This window comes from Physeter macrocephalus, chromosome 6, assembly GCF_002837175.3.
Source record: "Physeter macrocephalus isolate SW-GA chromosome 6, ASM283717v5, whole genome shotgun sequence".
Taxonomy (NCBI): domain Eukaryota; kingdom Metazoa; phylum Chordata; class Mammalia; order Artiodactyla; family Physeteridae; genus Physeter; species Physeter macrocephalus.
Window position 1 is genome coordinate 28,920,597 of NC_041219.1, and position 24,428 is coordinate 28,945,024.

General features: G+C 40.2%; 1 protein-coding gene across 3 annotated transcripts in view; it reads right to left on the reverse strand.

Annotated features, from left to right (window-relative positions):
• Positions 1-24,428, reverse strand: part of FGD6 (FYVE, RhoGEF and PH domain containing 6) — a 117,699-nt gene that overhangs the window by 45,893 nt on the left and 47,378 nt on the right. For all 3 annotated transcript variants that reach the window (XM_028490457.2, XM_007125121.4, XM_055085250.1), the window contains exons 4-8: positions 16,376-16,443; positions 16,262-16,292; positions 3,606-3,757; positions 2,274-2,430; positions 523-610 (exon numbers count right to left, since the gene is read on the reverse strand). In XM_028490457.2, coding sequence (XP_028346258.1) covers positions 523-610; positions 2,274-2,430; positions 3,606-3,757; positions 16,262-16,292; positions 16,376-16,443 — 496 coding nt within the window. The remainder of the gene's footprint in view (positions 1-522; positions 611-2,273; positions 2,431-3,605; positions 3,758-16,261; positions 16,293-16,375; positions 16,444-24,428) is intronic.

Genomic DNA, 24,428 nt, shown 5'->3' on the forward strand with positions numbered 1-24,428 from the left:
GACAATCATGAGGATGATAAGGATATGGATACTACTAATAATAGCAGCTAATACTTATTTAGAACTAACTATGACCAAGGCACTATTCTAAGCACATAGCTCATCAATCAATCCTTTTAACAACCCTTTGAAGTAAATGACTAGAGGTCCATGGTAGTTGATATACAAATATGTGGGAGTAACCCTCTAAACCTCATTCTTGAGTGGCTGGGAAAGTACCTTCTTCGAATTAATATTAACCAGGTAAAACGACACAGCGTTGTGGGGCTGAGACCGTAAAAGAAGTTCTGAGCAAAAGGAATTAACATGTATGAATGCCTAGAGCAGAGAATGCACATGGATGACCCAAGAACTAAAGAAGTTCAATGCCGGCAATGTCTACGTGAGGCTGCCAGCAATATATAAATTCACGTGTTAGGAAAATCGGCTACCGGATAGAAAAAGAGAGGTGTTCTTAGGAAAGGCAGGGTTTCCTAAGAACGACAGGAATTGTTTGGTTGGTAATCTGCCAGAGAAGCCCACCTGTTAGCAGCAGCCTGTACTGGGGGATCCTCTGAACCGGCTTGAGCAGGTAGTGCTTGAGGGCCAGATTAGCACAGCGTGGGCTCATCTGAAAGGAAAAGGCATCCAAAGTAAACACACGCATTTTCCTAAGAAGCAAGGGACCCAGATCCAAGTGCTCGGGAAGCTGAACTTTAAATAGCCAGCAACTCTGGGATTCATGGAGAAGCTCCCTTCAAGGCACAGCTCCTATGCTGAGTGGGAAACCAGAACCACTCACCACGGAGTCTACCCCCTCTTGTAGGTACATCTCTGAAATCACTGACTCATTGGGAAATTCACAGCCCTCTCGCAGAGGGTGGAGGGTGGAGGCTGCAGTCTGCGTTGTAGGCCAATCAGAGGCAGCAGCTACCACTTAGAAAAGCATCTACCAATGTATTCATGAACACACACCAACCCAACAACCAAGAAGGAAATGCCTGGCCCCCAAAATAAGGTGGCAGAAATAAAACTACTGGGAACTGGATTCAAATAATCATCAGAGCCTATCATCAATATACTCATAATAACAACAGTTGGTGCTGGGGAGAATGCAGAAATTAAGGGCAACCTGAAAAGCAGCCTTGCTAAGCAAACCTCGTCTTATAAGCCTGAAGAATGTAAACTTTCTCAGATGAATGGCTACAAAAGACAGCCCCCAAATCACACTGCATATGGGAACATTTGATTCTGGAACCCTTCTGACTTGACCACAAGGACATTTGACGCTGCCAAAAGTTTTTTTCTTAGTATGTACAACAGATACTGGTGCCCATTCCTGAGCCTCCCCTCCTATCTCCAATAAAGGTATTTACTGTGGGGTGACATCAAAATGGCCAAGTGAAAATGTCCCTGCCTCCTAAGATGTCCTGGTGTTCTTACACAGCTCAAGTGGGAAGGAAAGAGTTTTTTCAAATATGATGGTTCTATCTTTTTCTAAATATGTACATCCAGGGTCTGGTATGTAGAGTAATTATGAAAGTATAATGACAATGCATGTTAAGAAAGCATCGAGGGACTCCTCTGGTGGCACAGTGGTTAAGAATCCGCCTACCAATGCGGGAGACATGGGTTCAAGCCCTGGTCCAGGAAGATCCCACATGCCGAGGAACAGCTAAGCCCGTGTGACACAACTACTGAGGCCGTGTGCCACAACTACTGAAGCCCGCGCGCCTAGAGCCTACACCCCGTAACGAGAAGCCCGCGCACCGTAACGAAGAGTAGCCCCTGCTCGCTGCAACTAGAGAAAGCTCGCGCATAGCAAAGAGGACCCAACACAGCCAAAAATAAAAATAAATTTATTTTTAAAAAAAGAAAAAAGAAATGAGAAGTAATGAGACATAAGCTTTAAAAAAAAAAAAAAAGAAAGCATCGATCATGCAAGCATCATTAGATATTAGACAGCTAACTTTCTCTGTCATGTTTTCTTTTGCTGCCAAGGCGACAGAACAAGTCACTGGACACTGATGAAAACCTGGGTCAATTATCAGTTGCCATACCTGTATATACCACACTTCCATCTTAATATCAATAGCATGAAGACTTCAGAAGAAAGGAAAAGAGGGAAGAAAAGACAACAAATGATTTTAAAGTTTAATTACCGTACAAATTAGAAATCAGCCATATCTTAATACTTCTAAAACTTTTCTAGTTTGCTGTAACTGGAATTCACTAATATTTTTAGTTTCAAAACAGAGAAATGGTAGCAAAACAGAGGTCAGTAGCAAAAATACCTCAAATTCTCTAACAACAGCAGCAAAACCTGGGTTTTTCTTGTACTGCTCGTCCAACAAAGCTATATTCTTATCAAATTCTTTGATATATGTGGAATACATTTTTAGATATGGTCCCTTCTTTACAAAGATATCAGCAATTCTTTGTTGTTCCGTCCTAAGGATAGAGAAGAGATAGACAAAAACAGAAAAAGAGTCATTATGGTATCCAAAACATATCCAATGATGAGCAGAGCCCCATTTCCAAGCCATCAGCTTACCTTTTTTTCCTCTTCTTGTAAGAAATATCCCCAAATGCCCACTCTTTCCCATTTCCATTATTGCTACCATTACATCTTGCCTGGACTCTGCCAGTCCTCTAACTGGTCTCCCTACTTTCACCATCTCATGCTTCTGTATAGCCAGAGACTGTTCAGAAAATTCAGATGAACTTTTAAGATAATTTTTTATAAGAGTAATGATAAAGTATGGACAGGAAAACTCTTTTTAATTATGTTTTATTTTATCATGCTTTTAAAAAATAGCTTTTAATCATTCCTCAGCCCTTAAACTCTGTGTAATTTTATACTTAGGCTGCAGCTAAGTATTAATCATTATTTAGCATATTTTCCCAACATGCAGAAGCAAGATATCTGCAAAACAAGCAGAGGCATTTTCCTGGATTTATGTATAAAGAAAGCTTAGAGGGAAATTTTTATCATGAAAGTAAGTGATACACCATGTTGTTATCTTGGGTTCCCCACGACTTCAACAATAAATTCAATCCCCCTAGACCAAACTGTACACATTTCCAAAGATGTCACCAAAGTTTCTGTTACTGTCTAAAGACCAATAAAAGCAGTTAACCTTTGGTATTCTTTTCCTGTTCTAAAATCTACAACATCTACAACGATGTCATATATGTGTAAATTTTCTAAACCAACAAATCTACCTATTATCTCGGTGAATGCCCTCCTTTCCAAAATGCAGTTTCCTGGCTTGAAGCTCCAAAAAAATAGATGAGACATTTAAAAATGTGAATACATCAACTAAACTCTCCCAATTTCAAAAATCCTGCTTATAAAGGTCACCTATAGAAAGTTAAATTGGCTAACTATGGGCCCTTCCTGCTTTTGAGGCAACATTACCAAAGAATTTAAAAATTTAGAGTACCGAGCTAGGTGCAACAGTGAATTTTGGCCGTCCAAAGTGATCAATCCACAGGTAACTGCCAAGAAAACTCAATATATTGAAAAAACACAATGTCAGGAACAATGCCTCTCTGTCATATGCAGGGCCCTTATAGCTTCATCTGAACTTGGAAACTGGGAAAGCTGGTCAGTCCATTTTTACCAGTTCAACATTCTTTCCTCCAGTTCCTTCAGGAGATCCCGATTGAGCTCGTACAACTGAGGCAAGTAGTATAGGATCTGATTTAGGATCCGGTCCTCAATCACCGGTTTCCCAAGTTGCCTGGAAGCATGGGCTACTGCATCCCGGAAATCCTGTTACAGTTCAGAGGAGGAAAAACAATATACATACATATGTAACTTAATAAAAAGCTTTTTCCCCAGTCACTCTCTTCCCTAAAACAATATAAACTGCAAATTGTATTTCCCACGAAGAACTCAAATTGAAAAGTACCCACTTCCTCCTATCCCACTTACTTGGATAGGACACACACACACACAAAATGGCTGGGGTGGATATTTGGTTTTAAAACAGATTGTGTGATATTTCTCTTAAATCTTTTGGTATGATCTCCAAACTTAGTAATTATACTAAGGGGGTATCTGGAAATTGTATTGCAACTCTAAGTAGCCCTTAAAATTATTCCAATACTACTATATGAACAAAATCCATTTATTTTAAAAGTCTCCAGACCTTAATTTTATTTTGGAAGTGTTCCTTTGTCCACTTTCAGTAATTATTTCCCAAATGCTGGAGCATTCTAAGTGAGGCATGTGGAGGGTGGTACATTCTTGATAATCAGAGAATACTGGATCCAAGCCCTTACTCCTAAAATACTGTGTTTGTTTGAGCTAGCTCCATTTTCCTCATCTGTTACATGGGTTATGAGACTTTAATTAGATACTGCACACAAAGCTTCTTACAATGTATTTGGCACACAGAATCAACAAAACATTTTAACTCTGGACCTTAAACTCTTTCCTCCCTTCTATCCAACCTCCCCATAAATTCACCAGAATCTATACTTTTCACAAATAAAAACTTTTCTCATCACATATCACTTTTCCCTGTAAGACTATTTATACCATGTTTTAAGACAGGCCCATCCCACCCCACCCTATCACTCCAGAGGACTTGGAAAGGGTGGGGTTGGAAATGGTACTTCTCTAGATTTCACTATATCTTGAAGCCTACCCCCAGGGGATAAGTAAAACAATGGTGGACTCTGTTCTATAGTCCTGAGGATTCAATAACAAAGATTGTTCCTTCTTAGAAACAGGAGGTTTAATTAAAACTGTAAAGCAAAGGTTGGGTAAAACAGACTCTACTAGGCTTTATCTTCTTTCTCCTTTCTAACTGCTTTCCCTTCAGGAATTCACCGGACAAATCAAATAAACAAAAAAAGACCCTGATTTCTTGCCTGATCCTTTCAGCACCTACCCCTTACATACATACAGTAACCATTAGTATTTCTTTTTTTTTAAAATAAATTTTTATTTTTTTAATTTTTTAAAATATTTATTTATTTATTTTTGGGTGTATTGGGTCTTCGTTTCTGTGTGAGGGCTTTCTCTAGTTGCAGCGAGCGGGGGCTACTCTTCATCGCAGTGCGTGGGCCTCTCACTGTCGCTGCCTCTCTTGTTGTGGAGCACAGGCTCCAGACGCGCAGGCCCAGTAGTTGTGGCTCACGGGCCTAGCTGCTCTGCGGCATGTGGGATCTTCCCAGACCAGGGCTCGAACCCGTGTCCCCTAGATTGGCAGGCAGATTCTCAACCACTGCGCCACCAGGGAAGCCCCATTAGTATTTCTTATGCTTCCTGTGAAGGGCAACAACCTCATACCTAATTTACAAGTACACAAAAAGCTCCCAGAGTAATGAAAATAAAAACAAAAATAAACAAATGGGACCTAATTAAACGTGAAAGCTTCTGCACAGCAAAGGAAACTATAAAAAAAACAAAAAGACAACCCACAGAAGGGGAGAAAATATTTGCAAACAAAGTAACCGACAAGGGATTAATCTCCAAAATATATAAACAGCTCATTCAGCTCTATGTCAAAAAAACAAACAATCCAATCAAAAAATGGGCAGAAGATCTAAATAGACGTTTCTCCAAAGAAGACCTACAGATGGCAGAGAAGCACATGAAAAGATGCTCAACATCACTAATTATCAGAGAAATGCAAATCAAAACTAGTGAGGTACCACCTCACACTGGTCAGAATGGCCATGATCAAAAAGTCTACAAACAATAAATGCTAGAAAGGGTGTGGAGAAAAGGGAACCCTCCTACACTGTTGGTGGGAATGTAAATTGGTACAGCCACTATGGAGAACAGGTATGGAGGTTCCTTAAAAAAACTAAAAATAGAACTACCATATGATCCAGCAATCCCACTCCTGGGCATATATGAGAAGAAAATCATACTTCAACAGGATACATGCACCCCAATGTTCATTGCAGCACTATTTACAATAGCCAGGACATGGAGGGGACCTTCCCTGGTGGTCCAGTGATTAAGATGCCACACTTCCATTGCAGGGGGCACGGATTCAATCCCTGGCCAGGGAACTAAGATTCCCACAGGCCTTGTGGTGCAGACACACACACACACACAAAAAAGACATGGAAGCAACCTAAATATCCATCAACAGATGAATGGATAAAGAAGATGTTTATATGTGTGTGTGTGTGTGTGTGTGTGTGTGTGCGTGTGTACAAATACAATGGGGTATTACTCAGCCATTAAAAAAAAGAATGAAATAATGTCATTTGCAGCAACATGGATGGACCTAGAGATTATCATACTAAGTAAAGTCAGACAGAGAAAGACAAATATCATATGATATCACTCATGTGGAATCTAATTAAAAAAACAATACAAATGAACTTACTTACAAAACATAAAGACTTACAGATATCGAAAACAAACTTGTGGTGATCAAAGGGGAAATGTGAGGGGGAGGGATAAATCAGGAGCTTGGGATGAACATACACACTACTATATATAAGACAGATAACCAACAAGGAACTACTGTACAGCACAGGGAACTCTACTCAATATTCTGTGATAACCTATATGAGAAAAGAATCTAAAAAAGAATGAATATATGTATATGTAAAAAAAAAAATAAATAAAAGTACACAAAAAGATTCCTCTTCTGGGAATTCCCTGGTGGTCCAGTGGTAAAGACTCCACCTCTGGGCTTCCACTGCAGGGGCATGGGTTCTATCCCTGGTCAGGGAACTAAGATACCATATACCGCAATCCCGCATGCCGTGAGGGGTGGCCAAAAAAAATTAAAAAACGATTCCTCTTCTAAGGTATATTTTAGACAAGTCAAATCTTATGTTCAACAAGTGCTAATAAACCCTTCACTTAGGTCTCAGTACCTGGGACTAACTTTATCAGCCCAAAACCGTCATATTTAACCCAAACGAACCAACTAGTTAGACCAGTAACTAAAGAACTAATTTGACAACTAATTACTTTAATATAAAATAAGAACTCATTACTTGTATAAACTACAATCCAGAAAACCACACAAAACAGCTCCAGAAACCAAATGGATTTGGGCCAAATTCCATCTCCCAACAGCTTGTTTCTAACAGCATTCACATTTAGTAAGAGAAAATAGAGCCAACTTAACACTTTCGAAAGTCATTAGACTTTCCATCAGGCAGAACTATACAGAATATATTTACATACCACGAATAACATCCTCAATTGTAAATGTATTCAAAGCACAACAGTTAAACATCTTCTATAGCATTTTTTTTATTTTACCAGTTAAATGATTAATATAATTTAGATGCAAGAGTTTCCTTGTTCAGCAAAACAAGAAGCACTGCCCTTTCTTCTGGTAGGATAAATGATTAATATGTTTGTCCCTTGGCAGCAGAATGACTTTTATTTTCCAATTGGAAGGCATTTCCTCAGCCAGGACAGTGACAGCAGACATTAGCTGCTAAGTAGCTTAAGGACCCTGTTTGACACAGCTTTTGCTAGACTCTGTATTCCATATGTCTACCACCGTTGCCAAAAAGGAAACTGGTTTATTTAAGACACATTCAACAGACACTAGCCAAATCCACACTGCGCTGACCAGTGAGGTGGCCACCTCTAACTGGAGGTTCCTGTCACATACCAGGCAAAACTTTAGTTTTTTTCCAGTACTGCTGGGTGGTGTCAACAGCTCTAGAGGAATGAATGGGCTATGATGCCTTTTTTTAAATTATGAGTAGCATGTCCGAATAAAAGAGAAATATAATTATAAGTGCAAAAGAAGAACGTTTAACAAAGACAATAGGAATTTAGAGAGTTTATACCCAGCTATTAAATATTATTCCTAAGACCCAGAGAGTTACATATTCTAAACAAGTACTACCAGGGCCACTGTTAGTCTTCATGGTGGATTTCTGAAAACAGAAAAGAGCACCCCTTCCTCCAGGCCAGTGCAACTCAGACCAAGGGCCCTACTCATAACTGATGGCCTTCTTAACCGCACAGCACAGCCCTGGCCCCAATTCATTCCCTCACCTCATGGGCTACCATCCCCTGAAAGCCAAGTGCAATGGCCCCAGTGCCAGATGCAACTAATTCACACAGGAACTACACACAATCTCTAACTTCTCAGCTCTTCATGAACCTCAACCATTTCCAAACTCGTGCCACTGGAAGGAGGAAACTTTTTTTTTTAATAGAAAGGATGATTACAACATATTTCTGGTTATTTTTCTAAATGCTAACAGCCAGGATAATTTGGGAAAGTGTGATGACACTTAAGAGCCAGAGGCAAAACTATTTTGAGGCAGAAGAATCTAAATTTACCAACACCCCCTTGACTAAATCAGTGAGGATGCAAGACCACAGGACTGGCACTTTCAACTAGATCCAAAGTATACTTTTTCACACTGGAAAAGGTGGGTAATTAAAATAAAAGAGGTGAGGGGAGCTAGTGTGTAAAAATGTTAGGTAAGCGGGTGAGTTTTTTGATATCAACTACATATACTTCAATCTATTGTTCTAACATAAAACCTACCAAAGATTCTGTATGCAAAACTGAACCATCTACACTCTTAGTTTCTGATCACCAACAACTTGGCCTTTTTAGAAACAGAAATGGGCTTCTGGATTAAAAAGCATACCATAATAGTATTCTTAATAATTCCAAGAAAACCTACATATAAGAACCAGATCAACTTAAAAAAAACTCAGCTCCTTTGAGGTATTAACATACTAGCCTTACCAGCTCTGATCACTTGGGCAAGAGCAAGCAAAAATCAATGCAAATAAAATCAAGTCTGAACATCTAAAGCAACGAAGCACAAAACAGATGGCCTTGTTTGTCAGGTCAGGCTTTATATCTCCAGGACCAAAGAGAAGTTAAGTGAGTTAATAACCAGCTGTCCTGACTGGGCTTCCTGACCTTAGGGCATTACTTAACCACTATGATGACACAGTGAATTACAAAGACTAAATGGACATATGAGCAGACAGGGAGCTCTGCAGGGCTCCCTGCCTACATGAAGGGCATTAAGAATCACTTCATATTAAGCAAAAGCAAAGCAGCTGCTAAGGTCAAAGAGCTTTGAAAAATATACAGAAAGCAGTGTGATACTATGAAGTTAAAGGGGGTTGGGGGGAAGGCTCCATGTTAACAATTTGATTTTGTTTTAAAATGAAAATATTTGACCAATGAAGTTACTCCTCCCTCTATGTTCAGACCTGGTGATATCATGTACAATCATCAATGCAAAACTGTATAAAACATGGATGAAACCTATCCTTTGTCTCAAATCTCCAACCCCTGCTTAATAACATTAAGAAATAATCATCATAATATATCCTAAATGATCATCTTTAGAAGATGAAAAACTAGAACTTCTCCAGTTTCCTGGCCCAACTGAAAGAATTCTGAATGCAAGCCAATATACTCAAAGATACACTGTACCCTACATAGCATGGCAGAGACTTCAAGTAACAATTTTTAATCAATTTCTGAACACTCACTTAGTGCAAGGGCTCAAACAGACCAGAGTTCAAAGTCTGGCTTTGCCATTTAATGGGTTTTGCCATTTAGTGGGTTACTTTTGGCAGTTAGCTTACTCTCTTCATTTAAAAAAACAGAAATGACATCTGACAGGGTGGTTATGAGGATTAAAATAGATAATTTGTGTAACATATCATGCTGCAAGGTGCACAGAGAGCACTCAATAAGGGCCATTTATTTAATTAAAGGAGATTTGGTTATCTTAAATGATACATGACCACCATTTAAGATCCACAAGTCCCTGGAAGCTTGGAAAGAGAGCCCTCAAACAGAGGTCTATAAACAGAAGGAAACATTATACCAAACCAAGGTGAGGGAAACAAACACCTCAGCAGCAAGACAAAGGCACTCTTAACAATGAACTTCAGGGACTTCTCTAGCAGTCCAGTGGTTAAGACTCCATGCTCCCAGTACAGGGGGCACGGGTTTGATCCCTAATCGGGGAACTAAGATCACGCATGCCGCAAGATGTGGTCAAAAATTAAAACAAACAAACAAAAACAAACCAAAAAAACCAATGAACTTCATTCAGGGAAGGACAGTCCTCATGCGAAGGAAGCTGCTCAGAAGTGAAAGTCTGGTAGCCATGTCAACAGACACTAAAGGTGGATTCTTTATAACTAAAGAACAAACGATACTTAAATGGTTCTCAAAACTGAAAAGACAAGGTGTATTCAGTAGAACAAGATGAACTCATTTTAAGATGGTAAAAACTGGAGGCTTCTATGAAGAAGTCTTTTATTATTTTATTTATTTATTTATTTATTTAATTTATTTATTTTTGGCTGTGTTGGGTCTTTGTTGCTGCGCGCAGGCTTTCTCTAGTTGTGGTGAATGGGGGCTACTCTTTGTTGCAGTGCATGGGCTTCTCATTGCGGTGGCTTCTTTTGTTGCAGAGCATGGGCTCTAAGCACACGGGCTTTGGTAGTTGTGGTTCACGGGCTCTAGAGCGCAGGCTCCGTAGTTGCAGCGCACAGGCTTAGTTGCTCCACGGCATGTGGGATCTTCCCGGATCAGGGCTCGAACCTGTGTCCCCTGCATTGGCAGGCAGATTCTTAACCACTGCGCCACCAGGGAAGCCCAAGGAAGTCTTTTATAATGCATTTTTTAAAAAGATATATTCTGGGGGCTTCCCTGGTGACGCAGTGGTTGAGGGACCACCTGCCGATGCAGGGGACACGGGTTCGCGCCCCGGTCCGGGAGGATCCCACATGCCGCGGAGCGGCTGGGCCCGTGAGCCATGGCCGCTGAGCCTGCGCGTCCGGAGCCTGTGCTCCTCAGCGGGAGAAGCCACAGCAATGAGAGGCCTGCGTACTGCAAAAAAATAAATAAAAATAAAAATAAATTAAAAAGATATATTCTATTTACTAACAGACATCTGAATGGCCAAGTAGCTTTGCCTCTAACTCCATGGATTTTAATTGGGAGTCTCTCAAATTTTCAAGGTAACGTATATCCCAGTCTAAGGCAATTGGTAGAACAAAGATGCTTCACTACGAGTACCACTTACCTACTGCTTAACCAGCCCATCTTTGTTAAAAAGACCTCAAAGTCTCTAATCATTTTCTTTCAAAATATATTTTTTTAATCATGCTATTTAGACATTTAAAAAATAAGCTTATAGATATGTCTATTAAACCAGTCTCCCATCAGAAAGCAAATAAGATAACAAAAGCAAAAAAACACTATCATTTGTACTTAATTATATTAGATGTCTAAGGTGTTTTATCTGGAAAATGGCATTTATATACAATATAATAGCAACCTCTGGATTGAACAACTTCTGCTACAAAAGAGAAAAAGAAATATAAACAACTAGAGTTTCACCAAACCAAGTATTATTCACCAGTTTCCTATCTTTCATTTAACATACTAATTTAGTACGATACCAATAAACAAAATAGATAAAAATCCCTGCTTTCATGGAGCTTACTTTCTAATGGAAGAAGAAACCTAGTAGAGTATTTTTCAGGAACAAATTCTATTTTGATTGATTTTAGTAAAAGCTTACTAAGATAACATTAAAACTAAATAGTATGGATTTTAACTGACATAAATACATTCTAAATAACAGCACTTTATCTTGAAGGACTTCCACTTAGCCTGCAGCTAAAACTAATTGGTGCCTAACAGTTTTTTGTATGATCACATTTAACCATTACACCAACTTTACGTGGTTATTATTATTCCCATTTTCCAGAAGAAAACAAGGCTTCATTAACTTGCCCAAGAGCACACAGTTAGTGGCAGAAGCAGAATTCTTAACCACTAACCAATTAGTCCCATTCATTCATTCAATAACATTTACTGGGGGCCTTCCACTGAATAGGAATGATGGGGGACTCTGAAGATACAGGATATCTGCCCTCACCTAGCTTAAATGTTAGTACAGGAGACCAAAAACAAACAAGTAAACAAACAGATATACAAAACATATGAAGTATCAAGAAGAAAAGAAACACAGGAAAGTTGAAGAGAAGAGGATGGTCAGTGAAGACCTCTCTGAGGAAGTCACATTAAGCCCAGACTGGAAGCATAAAGAAAGAACTAGCTATGAACAAATGAAGGAAGGATGAACATTCCAGGAAACTGCATTGGCAAAATCTCTGAGCAGGAATAACCTTAGCACTGACCTAAGAACTGAAAGGAGGCTGGTATGGCCAGAACATGGTCTGCAAGTGAGAGAATGCCTTTCTCTCTTTCACCAACATTTCACCTCATTACTAAAGGCCAAATCACAGAGCGCCTTGCAGGCAGGGGGAACCATAATTTACTATCCAAACTGGATCATTTTTGACAGTAAAAGGGAGCTCTATTAATAATATTATGCTAAGACAATAACCAAGATGGTCAAAAGCAGACTAGGACAGATGGTCATCCTACTTACAGGACTTGGTAAATAGCATGGTTTTTATTATATAATGCAATGAGAACCATTTAAAGGGTTTTAAGCAGGGGAGTGACATGATCTAATATATATGTTAAGAAAATCACTCCTAATATTTTATATGAAAAAAAATCTTTTAAGGAACAGATTGAAGGGGGCTAAGAATGGACATAGGAAGCCCAGTTAAAAGGCCGGTGCTGTTTTGAGTATGAGATGATATTCTGGACTAGGGTGGTAGCAGTAAAGAGGAAATAGAATCAGCAGGTTTGCTGATAGTTCGGCTGGAGAGGTAAGAGGGAGAAATGAAGAACAAATCCTAGTTTTCTGGCTTTGGCAGCTATATGGATGGCACTACTATTTTGAAAAGTGAAAGACTGCCTTTTAAGAATCTCTTTTTTCTTTGGACTCAATAGGGTATTGACTTAGAGACAATGTGTATACTGGACCTTTTTTCAAATTCAGGTCAAAGTCCAAGAGCTCATGGTAGGTACTGCAGAGTGAGGACCATATAAAACATCACTTACAGTCTTGCTACTGCCTCTGCAGGCCCAATTTTTTCTCACAAACTTCAGAAGAATCAAAGCCCTCAGCTAAGTGCACCAATTCTTAAAACCTTAAGTATATTTTAAATCACATAACCTCTACCCAAATCTAATTCCTCCCAATGTAATATGATAAAATTCATTAGATTTAAAAACACTTTTATGAGCTATAGCATCTGGTTCAGCAAATTCAAAACAAAGAAGTGATAGAGAGCTACAGTAACATATTAAAGTAATATATAAAATGTTAACAAACTACTCTGATATATTAAACTTTTTAAAGTATGGCTACTCTATTGGACAGGGCTGATACTGAACATTTCTGTTTCACAGAAAGATCTATTAATGCTATTATAGAGTCTCTAATATGGAAGACTATTAATGGGAAATCATATATAACTAAACAGTAGCTTCTCCCAAGCCACGTGGATACCTGGTTGATTTCCAGAAATACCCACTGAATTATCTAAAGCCTGTTAGATATTTTAAAGCAGTCATATTCTATCATATAATACAGAAGTTAATCAATTTAGAGGAAATCAGATAGCAGGAGCGCTCAGGATGAAAACAATCCACGTGCTACCTTTATGGGGTACTTTTGGAAGAAGAGTAAATGTGAGCCTTAACAGCATAGTGGGAGTGCTGGATTGAAACAAACAAGATGCTTTTGGCTTCACCCACATTATCCTGGTGACAAACCCCTCCTAGTAATGGCTGAGAACCTGTTTAATGCCTGGTTGTTAAGATACCCGCTAATGTTGGGCTCTAGTGAGTTAACATTTGCACATACCAGACAGGATGTTAACATGAGGTTGGCAGATGATCTACTCTCACTCCTACATTAAAGGCTTAGGAGGTTTTGAAGATGTGCAAATCAAGGTGGGTTATGGATGATTCACTCTGTTCAGCATCATCAGGGAAGAGGCCAAGGCCATCATTCAGATCTGAGATAAGGGAAATATTTTGGTCTAACTGTCTCTTTTTATAGGGCTTATGCTTTGTTCCAAAAATATATAGGTAAGAACCAGGATATATATATATTTTAAAATCAAATAAACATACTGGTAAAGCTTTTAATTGCTTCTCTACCCACTGGAATCAGAACTTCCTTCATTAAAATGAAATTTTAATATGGGGGGAAAAGGGCATTTGAAAGGGACAGAATGGTGAAAAGTCTACTGCCTGGTAATATTAAAATGAATACTTCCCATTCATTGATGCTCTATAAGGGAAGAAGAAGAAGAAAATGTAACAGCAATTTGAGACCCTACCGTACATTGAACAATACTAGGTTCTTTCACATACTTTATTCCACTGATTCCTCACAACCTGAGAGATGGGTACTTTTATCCCCATTTTACAAATGAGGAAAGCTAGACCTAACAGGTCAAACTTTTTTTTTTTTCTTTTTCCCACGCCACGCAGCTTGTGGGATCTTAGTTTCCAACCAGGGATCGAACCTGGGCCCTCAGAAGTGAAAGTGCAGAGTACCAACCAGTGGACCGCTGGGAAATTCCCCAAACTATTTTCTAAAATTCACATACTTGGTAAGAAATACAATCTACTACACCAATGCTTCTCCAAGTGTGGTCTACAAATTGTTACTGGTATGCAAGGTTTGATCAAATCGAACAGTGGAGTTAAACATAGCAATTTTTGCCTCTACAAGTTTACTTATTCACTTGCAGATGCTTAAAATTTCCTTGGAGTGGTCCTATTTTTATTTAAACATATCTATCAGAAAATATGTCCAATAGATACAGTTTGCTCATCCTAGAGATATGTTCTAAGTTTTCCAGAAAAACAGCAGTTTAGCATTTCTTCTCCCCCTGCAACTGCTTGTAAAATAGAGAAGGTTGGGGCATAACAGCAAATGTATATGGAGTTTATTTTGCTAAGTCATATTTATCAAGCTTATCATTAATTTTTGAATTGACAATATGCTTGTCAATAACTTTGGGTGGCCAAATATTGCCATATATATATATATATATATATATATATATATGAATTTTAAAAGGGAACTTTCCAATATAGTCAAGAGTTATATGAGGAACTATTCATGGGAAAATAACTTCTCAAAACAAATTAGCAATGTTAAGACATTTTTTTTTTTTTTTTTTTTTTTTTGCGGTACGCGGGCCTCTCACTGCTGTGGCCTCTCCCATTGCGGAGCACAGGCTCCAGACACGCAGGCCCAGCGGCCATGGCTCACAGGCCCAGCCACTCCGCGGCATGTGGGATCTTCCCGGACCGGGGCACGAATCCATATCCCCTGCATCGGCAGGCGGACTCTCAACCACTGCGCCACCAGGGAAGGCCCGATTACGAAATTTTTAAGAAAAAATTTCCAAAGCTAGAGATTTTTTCACACAGGAATTAGACCTCCATGTGTCTATTGGACCAAGTACAGAGCACAAGGGGATCATTTGGTGAATGATCCCACCTTTAAGTATAACCCATTTTTCATGTTTATATATCTATTAAAAAAAAACACTGAAAATCATACTCTTTGCAGAGACATAAATGGGTGTATATTTTGTAAACCTACCATTTTTCAGCAATTCAGTTTAATATGATGTTAATAATTACCATCTAAGTAAACTTCTTGGATGGTAATTCAATTCACTTCCATTTCTTTTTTGTTTCCTCTACTTCAAACTTTTCTTTTGTTAAGTCTTAATATCTTGCCCAAATAAAATTAAAATAAAGTAACACTAAAAGCATTTTAACTGCCAATGAGTAACGAAACTTGTGAAAACTTGCAGGTACAAAGGAGTGCATGAGAAAAATGAATATGCAGTCAGACACATAATTGTTTCCCAACAGGTTTGTTCAAGTTCACAATTATAAAAACTGAAAACAGAACTTTAAAAAGTTAATTGTAAAAATGTCTTATTTTAAGTGTCTTTCTAGGAGCTTGTTCAGTTAGAACAGTTTTAAACACTGATCATGACATTCTTTACCCATTGCTGTGCAAAATTCTACTGTAGCAGACATCTTCTGCAAAATGCCCAAGAAGAAATATTATCCTTTTAATAATTCTTTATTATGAAGATAGAAAGTTTAAAGACTTTGGAAATACAGATATAAAGGCTCTGTTTCAGAAATCATCTGGGTATACTACACATACATGAGATTAATGCATTTTAGAAAATTTCTCTCTTCACATATGTGTGAATTTAAAAATATAATCATGTATTAGAAAGCACATACATGTATATACATGTTAATTTAAATATATTTAAGTTAATTATGCTGAACATAGTGAGGGACAGGGAAAGATGTAAAAGTGGATAGTCTCAGATTTCAAGAAAATATTAGCAGATACTTACAATATGCAAAAGTTTTAACACGTCCACAAACCTGTAAAAAACAGCAATGAGACATGTTTTAAATGAGTCAATGGGGAAACAAATAGTCTTCTGAATTGGAAACTGGATACCTACACTTTCTCTGAGCTCATGATCTCCTTGGCAATATGATGGACTTTACTTTTCATTCCAGTATCTTCACCCTGTGATAAGAGTGCATTAAGAAAACATGAACTCGTAAAAGGATAATGAAGATCAGCTTGGAGCTAGTTAGACGTACATTCAAGCTCTGATACTTACAGGTTTCAATTAGAACACATTTCATACTATATAATGTCTCACATGGCAAACGTGGAGGTTTAGATGTGGTTATTAAACCATGATACATGATTTGCTGAGAGCAATCGGTAATCCTCACCATTATCAACAGTGGACTGACAGACTGCCCCAGGAGCCCCAGAGCCTTGGTGGGGCATACTGTCAAAGGTTCAAAACTGAAGCCACATTCTGCAGCCACTGAAGCCTACAGATATCACATGATGTGAGTTCCTGGGGTGCACACAAGTAATTTAAGATTAGGAAAGATTCAATAGGCATGTATAAGAGCACTTCACCCTCAGTAAAGCCACTCCAAATCAGGCAACTTAAGCGCCATCTGAAAAGTGCTCTTCACAGTCTATACCACACACATGCCAATATTATAGCCACAGGTACTCTCAACTTACTTAAAATCCCTTTTAGAAATATGCTTACAGTCAAGGCAGTTTTATTCTAAAGAGCTGAAAAGAATTTATTTTAATACGTATTGTATGCTGTGAAAATTAAAAGCTCTAGCAGGGACAAAAAATGTACACTTTTGAGAAAAAGAGAGGTGATTATGAATGAGGTCTCAATATTTATGCGAGATTACTGTTGTAGTTGTTTTCATTTAAATACTGATAGAGCTGCCTTTGACGCCAGGGCAGTAGAGGAAAGGAGAAAAGTTTCTCTCCATTTCTATTCTGGTGAAAGATCTGAACACTACATTTACAGAGTGAAGGGCAAGAGAGTAAACAAGGAACAAGCAGTCATAAAATTTCAGGTATTACATGTAAGGTGAAAATTATGACTGCTGCCATTAGAAGGAAAGTGCACTGATGTTTCTGTTGAAGAAATGTCAGATCTGGTTTTAGAAAGAGGCCTCTACATTCATGCTGGCATTGGCAATACCAGGACCCAGTTATTTTGTGCTGCACAGAGTGCAGTTGGACAGGGCAATGTCACAATAAGGGTAAAAGTGACCATGACAGTCCAGTAGTCCAGTCACTAATAAAATGACAGGAAAAAAAATAATGGTAGTCACTAATTCTTATTTATTTATTTAGGAAGTGAACTCTCAGATTATCTCAAAGTTTTACTTACCCAATGTTTAAGTCTCTGAAAATAATAATAGTAACAGTGTGAAATAGTCTTCTTTTCTAAACTGAAATCATGGCTAGGATGCTAGCACATCTGCTTACCTGAGCATCAAGGCAAGGACTACCTTATTTCTTTTTTTCTTTTTTTTTTTTTTTGTATCCATTTGCTTCCTCACACTGTCAGTCTTTCCCCATCCCCACCAGGATAGAACAGTGCTGCGTGTGGTGGCCACATGGGTGCCCCGGTCAGACACCCCGTCAAGGGAACCTGCTGCAGGGAGCCAGGCTGACTGAGAGCCTCTAGCTGCTGCACATTCAGAGTCACCACAGCAAGAACATCAGGCCACGAGTCCCGCAGGCTGCCCCCAGCAAGGATGACCAGGAAAGGGTACTAGAGCCAGGCCCCCCTGCCTGATGCAGACCCCTTAGCAGCCTGATCAAGACTTTCTCAGAAATGCCTTGGCCTGAGGCTGCTCTCCCCCCAGTCCCTCCTCCCCTCTCTCCTAGCACAGGCCACAGGTGCAGGGAAGTCAAAGGCTTTTCCTACCACTCCTGCTTGCTTGCTTCCTCCCTCCCTCCCTCCCCCCCCCCCCCCCCCCCCCCCCCCTTTCCCCCCCCCGCCAATGCCTTGCTTGCTTCCTCCCTCCCTCCCTCCCTCCCCCCCCCCTCCCCCACCCCTTTCCCCTCACAGGCAATTGCCCCAGTAAGTCTCCTGCAAGTCCTGCTGCTGGTCTAACTTTCTTGGCATCCTTGCCTAGGACACTGTAGGCAGTCGACAAGTACTGTGTGAACAAACAGACCTCTAGAAAGAGTGAGACTGTGGAAAGTACATGAACTTTAAGTTGCAAGGATAGAAGTTCGGGTTGCTGCTCTGCCATACGTTATTTGTAACCTTAGGAAAGTTTCTGAGACCTGAGCCACAGCTTCACCATTTGTAAAATGAAGATAATACCACCTCTGGCAAGGGTTGTCAGGAGGATTAAATGAAATAGTTTACCTAAGTTCCCTAACAAAAGGTCTCATCAACAACTGTGAGCTCATTCTGCTCCTACCATTTAATGTAGCTACTGCTAAGAATCCTTTACCTTTCCCCTCCACCAAACTAAATACAGCCCCAAATAATCCTATACACCCACTAGTGAATCCCTTGTTCAATGGAGCCTACCTGATGAATAAACTTTATTTTCATTCTTGACTTGCCTATGAGAGGCTTAGTGTTTATTTTACTAGATTTTAGAAAGTGAAATCTCGTTAGAGATAGGTATCTTAATACTCTGAAACTTAAGCTATTTCCCTAAAGCGTTAAGTAAAACATGCTTTAAAACAAACACACCAATATAAAATCTGAAACTGCAGTTCAGTACCAACTTCTTATGCCTGGGATTTTTAGAGCCCCTTTAAAAATTTTTTTAGGGGGACTTCCCTGGTGGTCCAGTGGTCACGAGTCCACCTTCCAGTGCAGGGGAGATGGGTTAGCACGTGCTCTGGAGCTTGCACAGGACAACTAGAGAGGAGCCCACACACTGCAAGGAAAGATCCCACGTGCCAGAAAGATCCCACGTGCCGCAGCTAAGACCTGACACAGACATAAATAAATAAATAAATAAAATTTTTTAGGACTTCCCTGGCAGTACAGCGGTTAAGACTCTGCGCTTCCATTGTAGGGGACACAGGATCCATCCTGGTTGGGAGCTAAGATCCCACATGCTGTGTGGCCTGGCTCAGCCAAAAAAAAAAATTTTTTTTTTTTTAAGTTTGTAGCCTTCTGGATTATGGTGTTTTCCAAGAAGATACAGCACACAGTGACTTTGTGTAGATTTCAATTTAGCAGTTTTTAGAAAAAGAGTTAAGCATCACAATGTATGCACTTGAATATGCATCCTATTGTAAAAAGCCTCCAGGTGGATAAACTAAATTATTAGTGGTAGTCACTCACAGCGGGGGCGGGGGGCAGGATTAGGTGTGTGGATGAGGGAATCTTTTGTATGCTTCAGTTTTTACAGGATTGGCTACGTAAGTTGCAGGTCTGATGCAAAGTGAAATGTAGGCATCTTGTTCAAAATTATTAAGAATATCAAGATTGTGACAGTAGAGCATTAAACGAAGTGAGGGGCCTGTGTGACTGTACAGGTTGCTGGCTCATGATGCTGCCCCAGGCCTATATAATTTTTATTAACCTAATTTTTTATTGCAGTATAGTTGATTTACAATATTATATTAGCTTCAGGTGTACAACATTGTGATTCAAAATTTTTATAGATTATACTCAATTTAAAGGAATTATAAAATATTGGCTATATCCCCTGTGCTGTGCAATATATCCTTGTAGCTTATTTATTTTGTACATAGTAGTCTGTGCCTCTTAATCCCCTACCCCTATCTTGCCTTACTTCATTATTTGGAAAAAAATTGTTTTTACCTGCTTCCAGAATTTCAGTGTCAGAACCAATGTATAAAAATAGATGCAGTTTAATGAAAGGATGCTCAACATCACTAATCATTAGAGAAATGCAAATCAAAACTACAATGAGGTATTACCTCACACCAGTCAGAATGGCCATCATCAAAAAATCTACAAACAATAAATGCTGGAGAGGGTGTGGAGAAAAGGGAACCCTCCTACACTGTTGGTACGAATGTAAATTGATACAGCCACTATGGAGAACAGTATGGAGGTTCCTTAAAAAACTAAAAATAGAACTTCCATATGACCCAGCAATTCCACTACTGGGCATATACCCTGAGAAAACCATAATTCAAAAAGAGTCATGTACCACAATGTTCACTGCAGCACTATTTACAACAGGCAGGACATGGAAGCAACCTAAGTGTCCATCAACAGATGAATGGATAAAGAAGATGTGGCACATATATACAATGGAATACCACTCAGCCATAAAAAGAAATGAAATTGAGTTGTTTGTAGTGAGGTGGATGGACCTAGAGCCTGTCATACAGAGTGAAGTAAGCCAGAAAGAGAAAAACAAATACCGTATGCTAACACATAAAAATGGAAACTAAAAAAAAAAAAAGGGTTCTGAAGAACCTAGGGGCAGGACAGGAATAAAGATGCAGATGTAAAGAATGGACTTGAGGACACAGGCAGGGGGAAGGGTAAAGTGGGACGAAGTGAGAGTGGCATTGACATATATACACTACCAAACATGAAATAGATAGCTAGTGGGAAGCAGCTGCATAGCACAGGGGGATCAGCAGGAGAAGCCCCAGAGGCGGGTCATGATGAGGAAGTTCCTATCCAGGACCACAGGAGGAAATGTGCTGAGCCCCAACCCATGGTCTCAGACGCTTTCAGACAGGATGAGCAAACCCCAGACACCCAGAGAGAGCACTTTCCAACAGCAGAGGATAGCCCCACCGCCCCCATCCCATGCCGGGGTCCCTACATCCCAGCAAGAAGACTGGAAGCTAGCAGATGGAGTGCTGGTAGGCCAAAACACACAGCTCAACTGGAAGTGGATCGGTGGTGGTGAATTTTCCGGAAGGTTGGAGTCGAGTCGATCATGCCTTGCCCAAGGGACTTTCCTCTTCCAGATCATGGATGGCACTGTGGTCGGGTTAGGTGAGTTGAGCGCTGGGGGAAGGGGGCTCGGGTGGGGGTGGGATTTGGGGCATTCGCTTCATGAGCGCGACTTTTGGCATCTTTCCTACAAGTGTATCATGAGTTCCTCGTAAAGATTCCTTGTGTTTCTGTGTGTGCAACGGTGCCTCTCAGGATGCAGAGGGGCTTCCTTCCACGTGACGGTCCCAGGGCATGGCAAGGCAGGCACATTTGAAGAGAAGCCAGGGAAAGCGATAAGGAAGGAAAAAAGAATCCCACTGAGCCACACAGCCAGACACAGCCACGGAGCCACCAGGTCACGGAGGGGGTGGGGTTGGGAGGTGGCGGGAAAATGGGGACTGCCGGGAGTCCCGGGCTCCGCAGACAAGCCCCATCCCTCCACGGGCACGGCAGTTCCTTGGGCCTGGGCTCTGGCTCTGGCTGCAGGCGCTGAAGCCCATGAGGGAGCAAAGCCCCCCAGAAGCCCACAGTCAGTCCCCTCTCCAGCTCACAGGGCAGTCCCCCTTCCGGGATAGTCCCAGGCACACACTGAAGATTGGCCTGAGCAAAGGGATGCCACCACTAGGCTCCTGATCCTGCTTGCTCAGCCTAGCCCGGCCTGGCCTGATTCCACTCTGCACTCCGCAACTATCCATTTATGTAGCCTTCCTTCTTCCTTCCTCCCTGCCTGCCTGCCTTGCTTCCTCCCTCCCTCCCTCCCTCCCCCCCCCTCCCTCCCCCACCCCTTTCCCCTCACAGGCAATTGCCCCAGTAAGTCTCCTGCAAGTCCTGCTGCTGGTCTAACTTTCTTGGCATCCTTGCCTAGGACACTGTAGGCAGTCGACAAGTACTGTGTGAACAAACAGACCTCTAGAAAGAGTGAGACTGTGGAAAGTACATGAACTTTAAGTTGCAAGGATAGAAGTTCGGGTTGCTGCTCTGCCATACGTTATTTGTAACCTTAGGAAAGTTTCTGAGACCTGAGCCACAGCTTCACCATTTGTAAAATGAAGATAATACCACCTCTGGCAAGGGTTGTCAGGAGGATTAAATGAAATAGTTTACCTAAGTTCCCTAACAAAAGGTCTCATCAACAACTGTGAGCTCATTCTGCTCCTACCATTTAATGTAGCTACTGCTAAGAATCCTTTACCTTTCCCCTCCACCAAACTAAATACAGCCCCAAATAATCCTATACACCCACTAGTGAATCCCTTGTTCAATGGAGCCTACCTGATGAATAAACTTTATTTTCATTCTTGACTTGCCTATGAGAGGCTTAGTGTTTATTTTACTAGATTTTAGAAAGTGAAATCTCGTTAGAGATAGGTATCTTAATACTCTGAAACTTAAGCTATTTCCCTAAAGCGTTAAGTAAAACATGCTTTAAAACAAACACACCAATATAAAATCTGAAACTGCAGTTCAGTACCAACTTCTTATGCCTGGGATTTTTAGAGCCCCTTTAAAAATTTTTTTAGGGGGACTTCCCTGGTGGTCCAGTGGTTAAGAATCCACCTTCCAATGCAGGGGACATGGGTTCGATCCCTGGTGGGAACTAAGATCCCACATGGTGCAGGGCAACTAAGCCCCAGCACCGCAACTAGAAAGCCCACCTCATGCCTCAACTAGAGCCCACGTGCTCTGGAGCTTGCACAGGACAACTAGAGAGGAGCCCACACACTGCAAGGAAAGATCCCACGTGCCAGAAAGATCCCACGTGCCGCAGCTAAGACCTGACACAGACATAAATAAATAAATAAATAAAATTTTTTAGGACTTCCCTGGCAGTACAGCGGTTAAGACTCTGCGCTTCCATTGTAGGGGACACAGGATCCATCCTGGTTGGGAGCTAAGATCCCACATGCTGTGTGGCCTGGCTCAGCCAAAAAAAAAAATTTTTTTTTTTTTAAGTTTGTAGCCTTCTGGATTATGGTGTTTTCCAAGAAGATACAGCACACAGTGACTTTGTGTAGATTTCAATTTAGCAGTTTTTAGAAAAAGAGTTAAGCATCACAATGTATGCACTTGAATATGCATCCTATTGTAAAAAGCCTCCAGGTGGATAAACTAAATTATTAGTGGTAGTCACTCACAGCGGGGGCGGGGGGCAGGATTAGGTGTGTGGATGAGGGAATCTTTTGTATGCTTCAGTTTTTACAGGATTGGCTACGTAAGTTGCAGGTCTGATGCAAAGTGAAATGTAGGCATCTTGTTCAAAATTATTAAGAATATCAAGATTGTGACAGTAGAGCATTAAACGAAGTGAGGGGCCTGTGTGACTGTACAGGTTGCTGGCTCATGATGCTGCCCCAGGCCTATATAATTTTTATTAACCTAATTTTTTATTGCAGTATAGTTGATTTACAATATTATATTAGCTTCAGGTGTACAACATTGTGATTCAAAATTTTTATAGATTATACTCAATTTAAAGGAATTATAAAATATTGGCTATATCCCCTGTGCTGTGCAATATATCCTTGTAGCTTATTTATTTTGTACATAGTAGTCTGTGCCTCTTAATCCCCTACCCCTATCTTGCCTTACTTCATTATTTGGAAAAAAATTGTTTTTACCTGCTTCCAGAATTTCAGTGTCAGAACCAATGTATAAAAATAGATGCAGTTTAATGAAAGGATGCTCAACATCACTAATCATTAGAGAAATGCAAATCAAAACTACAATGAGGTATTACCTCACACCAGTCAGAATGGCCATCATCAAAAAATCTACAAACAATAAATGCTGGAGAGGGTGTGGAGAAAAGGGAACCCTCCTACACTGTTGGTACGAATGTAAATTGATACAGCCACTATGGAGAACAGTATGGAGGTTCCTTAAAAAACTAAAAATAGAACTTCCATATGACCCAGCAATTCCACTACTGAGACTATACCCACAGGAAATGGTACCAGGATTTTGACGAACTATACGCATTCCCAGGTTTATCACAGCATTATTGCTATAGCCAAGATATGGAAACAGTCCAAATGCCCAGCAACGGATGAATGAATAAAAAAGATATGCTACATATACACTATGAAACATTATTCAGCTGTGAAAAAGGAAGATATCATCCCATTTTTGACAATAACAATGGACCTTGAGCATATCATGCTGATCGAGATAAGTCAGACAGAGAAAGATAAGTACTATATGATATCTCTTATATGTGGACTCTAAAGTTAGACCTATAAAAAAGCAGAGAGTAAAATGGCGGTTACCATGG